The 12,171-nt window shown below is 35.1% G+C and overlaps 1 protein-coding gene across 1 annotated transcript in view; it reads left to right on the forward strand.

Annotated features, from left to right (window-relative positions):
* Positions 1-12,171, forward strand: part of NAV3 (neuron navigator 3) — a 357,285-nt gene that overhangs the window by 285,084 nt on the left and 60,030 nt on the right. The window contains 2 exon segments of the mRNA XM_055341892.1: positions 3,740-3,763; positions 6,225-6,302. Of these exon segments, the coding sequence (XP_055197867.1) occupies positions 3,740-3,763; positions 6,225-6,302 (102 nt within the window).

Genomic DNA, 12,171 nt, shown 5'->3' on the forward strand with positions numbered 1-12,171 from the left:
TCCACTGACAATGAGAAAATATCTGTGAAAGTGCTTTTCAAACCATGAAGTAAAAAGGCAATTTATCATTTTTCATGCCTTCTTAAAGACTGTGGATCAGGATTCAGTTGATTTGCATTCTTGCCTAACTCTATCAGCAGCTATTATATGACATCAGGCAAATTGCTAGGTTTCTTTGGACTATACCTATAAAATAAAATTGGAAAACAACAGTCAGATCTATCCCATCTGTCACGTGGGTTTGGTGTAATTATTAGAGAAGACCAGGAATGTTGTATACCATAAATAACAAAAATTATGGTATACTACATGGTTCTAGGAGCACTGTTTATACCATAGTCTATGTGAATTGCATCTTTTGAGATTATGCAGTATTCAACTAACATAGGTGTGCATGGTGGTACTTCATAAAAGAATTTAAGTGTCTATGGGGGGGGCGAAGTTCCTTTTTTTAAGAACAATATTAGGCTCTATCTGCTTTTATCAGGCAAAATACTGTTCTTATGAACCGTGAGTATAAATCATGTTTCCTCTGACATCATTTATACAACTTACAGAATTATATATTTTGCTGTACGTATGTCACTTGAAGTTAAACTAATAAAAAGGCTTTTTGCAAAAAACATTTACCTATAAAATCACCGATTTAACAAATCTCGTTGTACAGATTCTTCACCTATACATTTTTTTTGAAGCTTCTACCACTTATAGTTTGGTAAATTTCTCCAAAGTATCTTGTTATAAAGTTAAGTATATCACCTTATGGAATTTCTGAGCAGAAAGATTCAGGGAATTTGCATGTTCTTTGGGAATCACAGGCCTAGTTTAATCTGCCAACTTATTACCTTTGGCAAACTTAGGGTTTGTGTGCTTGTGTTTAAATCCAAGCCAACGCTGTGACATCCGGAGCTTTTATCTAAAAGTGCAAATTACTAAATTCTTTTTAATGTAATCGGAATATCTAGCAACACTGAGATTAAATTCCTCCAGGTTTACAGATTCTTGGCATCAACCCCTTTAGATGCTGGCATGAGTTCCCAGGCTTGGTTCCAGACCCCACCACCTCTTCTTTTCTTCTACCTCTTTTCTTCCTCAGTTTCAGTTCTTAGTTATTGTTGTGCTGTTACTTTTCATATAGGAAAGACATACTTCTTATTACTCACATCTTTATGAAAAGTGAGGGAAATAAACATTAGTCAAGGAAGGCTGTGTGACTTTTTTTTTTTTTTTTAATTCTAGAGCCTTTTTTTATTCTTTGCATTCCTGGCCCTTTTAGCCTTGCTATAAATAGGTTCTTTCTGACTGATTGTGTCTTAAAAAGTTTATTGGATCTGTTTTGTACTTGGAATCTAATTTATGTTGATTTAATAAGGTCAGGGGCCATGTTTGGTTCATTAGCGTATTTCCTAACCTATAGCTAATACAAGAAGGAATTTTTTTTTTTTAAGTAACTTCGGGTGAATGAATGGCAGGTTGATGGTTCATAGAATAAAGAGTCATCTGATATATTTGTATTTAGATAAAATGTTTTATACTGTGTACCATCCTTTAGAACACTGGGCTTGGTTCAACACCGTCATTTAAAAATGGCAAGTAATCACATTCCATCATTTTTTATCTCATGCCTAAATCGCTGAAAGAAATACAATATTAAAATTCTGCCTCACTGCTTTGACTTTATGATAACACCTTACCTGGTATTGATAGTCATGGGGTATAAAAGAAGGGAAAGATTAAGGAAAGAGAGAGTTCTGAAAAAACAACAATAAGAAAAGAGTTTATATACGATACCTACAGAATTAATATGTAATGGTTATGCTTATGAGTAATATATATAACTTATTCAAGGCTTTTTTAATGAGAAGATATGATGGATAGCCTTTTTATTTTTTAAGTAGAATACATTGCTTTTTTAAAATGCTCAAATTATTTATTATCAGTTTCATATAATCCTAACAGGCCTTAAACAGCATTTGGACAGAATATAGTGGCAATGAACAGGCAAAGTTCTAAGGAAAACAAATAGTCCTGGTTAATTGCACATTTGTCTTAAGGCAAACAACTTCCAGCTTTCTTTTGCTTTAAGATGAAATTTCCATCTTAAGGTTAGTTCCCTAACTAATCTTAAAATTAGTTCCTTACTTCTGATTCAAAAACAGACTACATCTGACACCTTAATATTATTAGAATCAAAAAAATAAAATCTTCCCTTAAAAATTAAAGTTGAACTGCAAAATATTCAAGTTTCGTGTTAGCATTTATTTTTAAAACATAGTTTTCTTTACAGGCCATTAGGATTCTACTATTTAACCACTCTATTACTTTAACACTTTATTATTAACTATACATTATTTTTAAGAGCAGAGAAAATACAGGAAAGAGAATACTCCAGAAATGCTTATGCATAAAAATATCTAAGTTTATTTTGCTTTGTTTTATTTTATGTTTTCTGGAGAAAAAAAAAAAGAGAAAAAGTAGTTCAGGTACTTCTACATCAGTTAACTGGAAAGTGTCCCCAAAGGAGAGATAGGAAATAAGGGGCTTTTTTTCACTTTCAGACCTCAAGGCAATGAGCAGATTTGTACTGTTCAGCGATATTCATTCTCCAGCTTTTTCCAGAATAAGGGAGCTTCCCAAACATAATGGCACACATAACTCATTTTCTGGCATTTTGCAGCCCAGCAAATAGAAGAAAAAACAGAGCTGGGAATTTTCTGCAACTGAGTCCAAAACAGCCTGCAAGCTCTCATAGCAGTCCTCATTTCCATAATGTGTATAACCCAGATGTTTGTCAGCCACATTTATCTCCACCTTGACACTGGGCATTTTACTCTTTGCTGGCTTGCAGCTCCATAAACTTCATTAATAATCATTAGGGACAATAAAAGAAGATAGAAACTGATTTTCTGTGGTTATCAGTAAGGGTCAATATTTTCCCTCCGGCTTTATTTGAGATTTTTTTTTATGATGTGTAAATCATAAAAGGGTTTGTGTGCTTGTGTTTAAATCCAAGCCAAAATAAAACTCCGACACCCAAGTCCTGCCTGAAGATCTCTATAGAGCATGGAGTGTATTTTCTATAATATGAATGAAAAAAAAAATGTAATGTTTCCTTTTTTTCCTACACCCATCTTTTTTAAGATATAATTTTATGACTTGTTTTGCTTTTGTTGCTTATGGTCTGACTCTAAGGGTAACATGTTCTTTTAATTCTAACTTTGCGGGACACCTGGGTGGCTCAGCAGTTGAGCATCTGCCTTCAGGCCAGGTCATGATCCTGGAGTCCTGGGATCGAGTTCCACGTCGGGCTCCCTGCAGGGAGCCTGTTTCTCTGCCCCTCTCTGTGTGTCTCTCAAGAATAAATAAATAAAATCTTTAATTCTAACTTTGCTTGCAAGGCATATTATATGTCCATGAATCAAATAACCTACATTTTCAGTGAATCATATATATATATAAGGAAGCATTCGTTTGTAATCTTAAAGGTTCCTATTATAATAATATAATAATATCATAATTATATAAATACAACATCACTATCATAATCATTTGTAACAATATGATAAAATAACATGTATTTTACTATAATAATATTACGTATTTTACTAGTCTTATATTGGAACATAGTAACATTTTGAAAATACAGTATAATTATACAATGAAATTACTCATTTATACTTGTGGAACAAAATGACATTAGTTATATTTATAGATAATTTTTACCTTTTGTCTTTTACAGGCTGAAGAAAAGGCTCATTCAGAGGTAAAATTTGTAGCATTTTTGAATTTGATGCTCTTTGTGTACACTTGTGATGAACGCTTCTACCAGTAGAGGGCTCTGTGATACAGAGGCATAGCTCTCCAGCACGGCTGATAGACGCGATCCTCTAGTTGATAAATGGTCTTGGGTGCTTCCTCATAAAGAAAATGAAAAGAAGTTCTTAAAAGCAAACTCTCCTCTCACATTCTAGAATGGGGTTTTATATCAACAACTAACCATCGCCTGCAGTAGTAAGCACTCATTAAACCCGATGAATGAATGGATGTGTGGTCTTCCTCGCTTATTGTCGTCTCTTCTCACCAATGCCTATGAGACTAACTGCATAGGATTTAATGTAGTGTTGAGTCTTAGGCACCACATCTCCACAACAGAAGCTCCCGGCATCCCAGCCTATCTCTTCATGCCAGGACTTTGCTGTTCTGACCACCACTTTATGTCTAGCGTGCTACATTGTTCTGACCACACACTTTTCACAAATACACACCCTGTCGCAATCATGCACAGGTCAGGTTGCAACCTGGAGAGTGTTCTTTTGGTTTCCCTTTGTAAAAGAATTGTCCTATCCCAGGAGAGCAGGACTTAAATTAGGCCTTTATTCAAGGTGTGGTAATGACTATTTGATTGGTTGACACTGAGGCAGTCAGACCACAGAGAAAACCAGTGTCTTGGCGGCAGCCTTTGCAATGGAATTCCTTGCCTTACTTTGCCTTTAAAGTAAAATTTGTGCTATGTTTAAAGTATCGAAATAGTATTGGTTATAGCAATCTGATGATCTAGACCAAAAAAGTAAATATGGTTTAAAAAAAAAAAAACTATACTATTTTATTTATGTTGCATGGACAGGACAGTGCTTCTAATTTGGTCATAATGTAACTACTGAGGTATTCGAATGCTGCCTATTTGCCTGATTAGTACTTACCCAACTCCCCTTTGTATCATTCCTGCCCCTAATGGGTCATGTTTTTTTTTTTTTTAAATAATTTACATTACCTTAAGTTTTCCTAGATTTCATTGTAAAGTATTATGTAATGGAGATTATTAATTTGAGAAAGGCTGTTTGAATTTGTAGGTTTAAGATAAAATAGGTGGTCTATTTTCTGGGACTATCTGTGGTCGTCATCATTCAAATGCAAGTCAAGTGCTATTTGGGGCTAGTGAACCTCTTAAAAAAAACAGGAGTGAAACAGAATCACATTTACTGAGATTATAATAAATGTCCACTGTCTCTGCTTCCAGCTTAAAGTTCACAGCTCCTTTTTGACTCTCGCAATATTGACTACCATTTTTTTTTCCACAAGAGGGGAAAAAAATAAGACAGTTAATGGACTATGTCAAGAATGCTCTTTCAAACTGAGGTAGTATTCCAAATGTCCAGCCACAACAATAGAAGACTTCTTTTCACAGAAATGAGAAGAATTAGAGTAGAATATTTGGCATCTGAGTAACTAAAATCCCTTGAGACCAGAAATATACTTACAGACTTAGCCTCAGATGGTTGTAAATGTTTTACCTTACTAAATCTGTGTTTACATGTTTTAGCAACATAAGACATTCAGGTTCAACTGCAGAGAATGCTTATATTAACAATTTAAATGTGATATGAAATACTCTCTTTTTTCTGGTTCAGTTTTATTACAATGTGAACTTAGCTAAGGAAGAAGACATTTTAGCATATTAATTTTGTTGGCTTATCTTATTTGAACAGTATTACTAATTTTTCTGCTTACTTTTAAACTATAGGTAATCTATAAAGCATTACTACTCTGAGTTAATAATAACTCTGTGAATAAAAAGCATTACAGTAAAGATTTGGGAAGGCTTCTCTGGTTGTTAGCCATTGAAACTCCAGCTAATAAAATTATTTCCAAATATGGACTCATTACTTGTGGAATTACAGCCATCTTTCAGTGACTAAAGGATATTCCACAGCTTCTGAGAAATTGCCAAACTACAGAAAATTAAAATAAGCACACACCAAAAAAACTGAGTATTTTTGCTAAAACTCCATGCTCAATGCCATGCTAGAACATTCAGTACTTTTTGCTAAAAGACCCAGAAAAAATGTGTCTATGTATATTTAATTTTTAAAAAGAAAAGATCTTACTGCCTGAGTTCTGTTACCACAAATTCCCTGAAGTAGGAGAATTAATAGAGAAAATAAACTTGATTCTTGAGTCAGGCAGATGGGGCAAGAGAGCAAGCAAACATCCTTTAATTTGCAAATTTGGGTCCTAACCTTGAACAGTAACTTACCGCTCTTCTTAATAAGGGCATTTGACTATTACTGTGTAGCTAGTGTTCACATTTCTTTGTTTTTTTCAGGAATTGGTGCTGATACACTAATTAAGGGGTTGCATGAGTAAATATAACATTTACTTTCTTGGATTGAATTCTTAGTTTTAAGTAAAAATATATTGAATTGATTTTTTTAAATTATATTCAGCAAATCCACAAACTGCGGCGAGAGCTGGTTGCGTCACAAGAAAAAGTTGCTACCCTCACATCTCAACTCTCAGCAAACGTAAGTCACTTGTGATTATTTTTTGATACATCTAAACAGATATGTAAGTAGTAAATGGAATAACTTTAGCAACAGATAGACAAATTTTAAATGGCCAAAAATAAAGTCTTCAGTCAGTCATATGAAGGTAAACTTTCCTGCATACTGAGTATTAAAATGTAAACCCAAACTGATGTGGTTAAAAGGCCTTTTGTTTCTTCTAAGGTTGGAGACATTAGTCACAGTTACAAGGGTTATTTCTTATGTCTTTTTTTACTCTCCATAGATTTTTTTTTTCCAGCCACAATACGGTTGGGGGTTGATAGTGATTAATTCTGGAAGATAAAATATTCTATGTGCCCTGCCTTCTTCAGCACAATTTACTGGGCAATTAGTTAAGCATCCAATTAATTATATATAAAAAAATTAACTTAGGGGATCCCTGGGTGGCGCAGCGGTTTGGCGCCTGCCTTTGGCCCAGGGCGCGATCCTGGAGACCCGGGATCGAATCCCACATCGGGCTACCGGTGCATGGAGCCTGCTTCTCCCTCTGCCTGTGTCTCTGCCTCCCTCTCTCTCTCTCTCTCTGTGACTATCATAAATAAATAAAAATTAAAAAAATTAACTTAGGATGACATTTGAGTATCTGAGCTATGTTGTAAATGAGAGGTAGTTCTCTTAAAAATTTTGGCAGCCTTCTCACAGCAGTTTGGCCAGCTGCGAATGGCAAAAATGACGCCAGTGAAGACCATCAATAGTATTAACATTTATTGAATATCTTTCCACGTGCCAGGGAATACTCAGAATAGATGGAGAATAATACAGGAGAACATGTGGCATGGTGCCTGGTCCTAAGGAACAGTAGTGTTAGGAGCACCAGTGAGGGGTAGGGAAGCTCCTGCTGTTTTGCCATTTGTCTTGCCACCTTCATCCAACACTAATCTGTTCAGTTGAACCGTGTAGCTTTGGACCTCTCGTCTGCCTCATCGATCTCTACTCTCCATTGAGGTTTTCTATGTCCCAGACAAAGCATGACATAGCAAGAGAGAGCAGGTGTAGTAGGCCCACGGGGTATGAACTTGACTAAGAGAGATTTTAAGGATGAAAATTCTTGTGTCATACAACTTCCACAGCATAGAAGTGAGTCATTTCACTGACAGTGTATTCATTTTACGGCTGTACTTGAATTGACTTTATCTTTTCAATGTTGGGAGGATAAAATTAATTTTGGATTGTCTGTATTTATTTTTATAGATGTTAGGGAATCGTTAAAAATAATAGCAGGTTTTAGAGAATTTTTAGGCAATACTGGAAGAGACAACAGAATTATTTAACCCATATTTTCCATCTAGGAAGAATCCTTAAAGAAATAGTTCAGAAGAAACTATAAATTTTATATCAGACTAGTGAATAAGAGTATAAAACACTCTGTCTACATTCCTGAATCTGTACCCAAAGGACAAATGACAATGTAAATGCCAACACACTGGGCTGTATTTATCTGTAACGAGGAAGGCTCAGTGGCAGACCCTACTCGTTGGATGGTCAAGATATTTATAGATGTCTATAACGATTAAAATAGAAGGATTTTATTTTTATTGTGTAAATGTCTCTTGCATGGGTTTATATATTCAGACATTAATAATAAACATCTGCTATACATTATGGAATTTTTAAATTCCATAAACAATTTTTAAACTATTGCCATTTAAAAAGCTTTACATTATGTGCCTCTTGTATTAAAAAGGAAAACTGAAACTAAAAACAAGTCTGTAATAAAAGACATATACTTGTTTTTCCCTCAGACACCCTACCTAAACATGGTTGTTGGTTTCTTTTTGGGGGCCTGGGTGGTGGAGGGAGTAGAGTTGACACACAGTGTTGCATTAGTTTCAGGTGTACAGCTTAGTGATTTGACCAATGTATACACTCTCCTGTGTTCCCTGCAAGAGTTGCTGCCATTTGTTCCATTACATCACTATTACATTATCATTGACCATATTCCTTAGGCTCTGGTTTTTATTCCCGTGACTTACTCATTCCATAATTGGAGGCCTGGATCTCCGTCTCCCCTTCACCTATTTGCCCATTGCCCCACACTTTCCCGCAGGCAGGCATCAATTTGTTCTCTATATTTATAGGTCTGGTTCTACTTTTTGTTTGCTTGTTTTTTTCCAGATTGCATTGATGAGTGGAATCATATGCCATTTGTCTTTCTCTTTTCTTTCATTTGCACTTCACTTAGCATAATACGTCAAGATCCATCTATGTTGTCTCAAAAGGCACAATCCCATCCTTTCTTATGACTGCACAATATTCAATGGTTGGTTTCTTATGTTTCTTTTCAGTGTTGATCTTTTGAAGAGATATATGCAGTACACACTTGCAAAGGCTTGTATACACACACACACAGAGGAGCAACCAAATTTTAACCTGAGGAAATAGTCCTTAGTCCTGAAATATGACTCTGCACCATTGTTTGGGAAAGGAGCAAAAATTTTTTAAGGGTGACAGCCGTTGGCTACCTACCACTTCTTCTCCAGTCATGCATGCCACACTGATTATCACTGATGTGTTTTCATTACTTTGGCTCATGTAGTCTCAGCTGAGCATCAATATGACCACCAGAGGGTGAAAATCGATTTTGGTGGTGAAAAAAATTTATTCTTTTTTATGCATAAAGCACAGTTATTCATAGAGTACATGGACAGGTATCCATCATATCTATGGTATTAAAATGTCATGGAGGAAAGGGGTGATTAGGAAAAAAAGCATAGAATATTTCCTCAAGGAACAATAATGAAAAAAGGAATGAATACAGAATTAGAGCAAGTAGTGTCAAATAGGTGATTTTGTTTATCAAGTTCTAGTCTTAGAGAAGATGCCCAAATGTCTCCAGCTTCCCCTACCCACATCTATGTTATCTTAACTGTGCCTTTTGCTCACAGATGGGAGCCTAAGTTATATCCTATTTTGCAGGCCTTTTCTTTTTTTACTTCATAATGCATTTTATAAATCTTCTTAAATCACCTAAGAGCCACACAAAAAACTATACCTAGCAACTTTATTTTTTAACAGTAAAGAACATTGCAAACAACCAAAATATCCCTTCAGGGGTTGTTGTATAAAACAAACTATCATGGATTACTACTCAGCCATCTTATATATCTATGTCAACTTGTATTTTTAAATGTACAAACTTTTTTGTACATTTAAAAATTTGAATTACTTATGAATTATCTATTAACTGCAAATTATCTTGGACTTTCTTTGACATTTGATTTATAATGTCACTTAAGTTCCCATAGAGCATAATGAGCCATCAAAGGATTTTTTAGTTAATATTTTTTTTCTTAGTTCTAAAAAATACTGCATTTAAATTTCATTCAGAGAATATGCTCAGATATTCAAATTAACAAATTCAGATATCTGTTAATATCTATTGATGTATGTAATATATACATGTAATATACATGTGCAGAAGTTAAGTCTGTCATAAGACTGAATAAAATTATTTCTGTACAGAACTCTTTAAGTCAAAAACTATTTTTAATCTTGTAATCCTTTTTGGAAGTAGGAGTAAACCTTGTATTGTTTTAGTTTATTTAAACTGCATAAGATCACTACAATGAGCATTATTGTATAGAAGTGAAGTAGTAAAAGAGCCATGATTTTTATAAGGATGAATTACAATGGATTTGGTTCTGTAGAAAATATCATTAACTGTTAACTTTTTATTTAATGATTATTTAAGTGTCCAGATAATTGATTTTTTTACTCAATATATGAATCACTCTATCAGGACTAAAATGATTCTCCTTACTTTGGGGATTTTTTGTTGTTGTGTTGTTAATTGATCTGTCAATTGATCTGTGTTTGGGCTTGACATAATTATATTTTTTCTGACATAATTATATTTATATGGAATCCACACAATAATCCATGTTTTAATTTTTAAATTTGAAACTTACCTGCTTATCTATTAAAATGCCATTTTCAGAGGCACCTGGGTGGCTCAGTGGGTGAGCATCTGCCTTTGGCTCAGGATGTGATTCTGGGGTCCTGGGATCAAGTCCCACGTCGGGCTCCCTGCATGGAGACTGCTTCTCCCTCTGCCTGTGTCTATGCCTCTCTATCTCTCTCAGGAGTAAATAAATAAAATCTTAAAAAAATATTATATATATATATATATATATATATATATATATATATATATATAGTGCTTTTTTCCCCACTTTGTTAAAAGGAGCAGCATTAGGGGTACCTGAGTGGGGCAGTTGGTTAAACATCTTACCCTTGGTTTGGGCTCAGGTCATGATCTCAGGCTTGTGAGGTCAAGCCCCAAGTCAGGCTCCATGCTCAGTGTGGATTCTCCTTGAGATTCTCTCTCTCTCCCCCTCTGCCTCCCCCTGGCTCGCATTCTCTCTCTCTCAAATAAATAAATCTTAAAAAACAAAAACAAAATCATAGCAGTGGTAAATTAGAAAGGTGCCCAGCCAACTCACTTTTCGTTTGACCAGCAGGGTAAACCTCCACTCAGTAGAATATGCAGTGAATCTTCCCATCCACTTGTCAGGTTCTCTGATCAGAGAGCTACATAAAGCCCTGGGAGGACTCTCTGTAAAGCACTTTCTACTAGGATGTCTTTAGAAAGGAAAGAGGGTATGTTGGCAGGTGCTACTGCCTGACCTCCCCGAATCAATACAGCACGTGTGAACAGGAGGAAAAGATGATCCCACCAGCGAGCCACTGCAAATGTATGTATGGCCATATCCTACAGTCAGCTGGCCCCCCAGCCTCTCACCCACACCTTCCTACTGCCAAATCAGGTGCTAAGCATTTGTTGGCATGATAATATATTTTGTTGATGAATCTCAGCTCTTACATATTTAGAAGTAGGCACTAAGGCTAGTTATTATTACCATTTTTGAAAGATACCACTGAATGAATATGTCACAAAACAGAGGGTCTTTTTTTTTTTTTTTTTTGCCTTTCAGCACATCGGTCTTTTAGCCAAAAATTTCTCAGGTGTTCTTTTGTTTAGGATTGTGTCCTGTTTTTTTTTTGTTCTATTTAATATTTCTATTTTTAATTTTTTTTAATTTATTACTTTTAAAGATTTTATTTTTCCATTCATGAGAGACACACAGAGGCAGAGACACAGGCAGAGAGAGAAGCAGGCTCCATGCAGGGAGCCCCATGTGGGACTCGATCCCAGGACCCCAAGATCATGCCCTGAAGGCAGATGCTCAACCACTGAGCCCCCCAGGCGTTGCATATTTAATACTTTTATACATTCTGGCGGTTACTCTCGTTTTTCTGTATCTCCTTTCACAGAAAACAGTTTTGCACGTATTAACAATGGCAAACACTGAAGGAACAATTTTATATTGTGTAAAAGAAATGTGAAACCTTATTTATGATACCTTCAGAGTCCTTTTCAGTTCATCTATTGATTTTCAAATGTAAAGTCACATTTATATACATCTCCATATAAATCTCTATATTTTTTTTCTGGTTGATGGACTGTCATTAAATTCTGGGTGAATAAATATAATGCTGGTACTTTTTCATAACCTTTCATCTTACTGTTTAGCAGCACAATAATTCTCTTTATGTAAGGATCCAGATTATATTCAGATTATATTATAGAATTCCAAAACTAAAGACAGTGTGTATTAGAAATACCTTCCCTTACCTAATATTCAGTTATGTCTGTTTTATTCTCTTGACGGACTTCACCTAACACAAGTCAGGGAATATTCATTATGTTGATACAGTTTTACTCTGGCTTGAAAATTATGCAGCTGCTAAGAGAAAAGTCGAAACCAAGTAAACCATGATCAATAATCCCCCTAAAAATCCACAATTTTAGAAAAAGTCACCATTT

This window comes from Nyctereutes procyonoides, unplaced genomic scaffold, assembly GCF_905146905.1.
Source record: "Nyctereutes procyonoides isolate TBG_1078 unplaced genomic scaffold, NYPRO_anot_genome, whole genome shotgun sequence".
Lineage (NCBI taxonomy): Eukaryota > Metazoa > Chordata > Mammalia > Carnivora > Canidae > Nyctereutes > Nyctereutes procyonoides.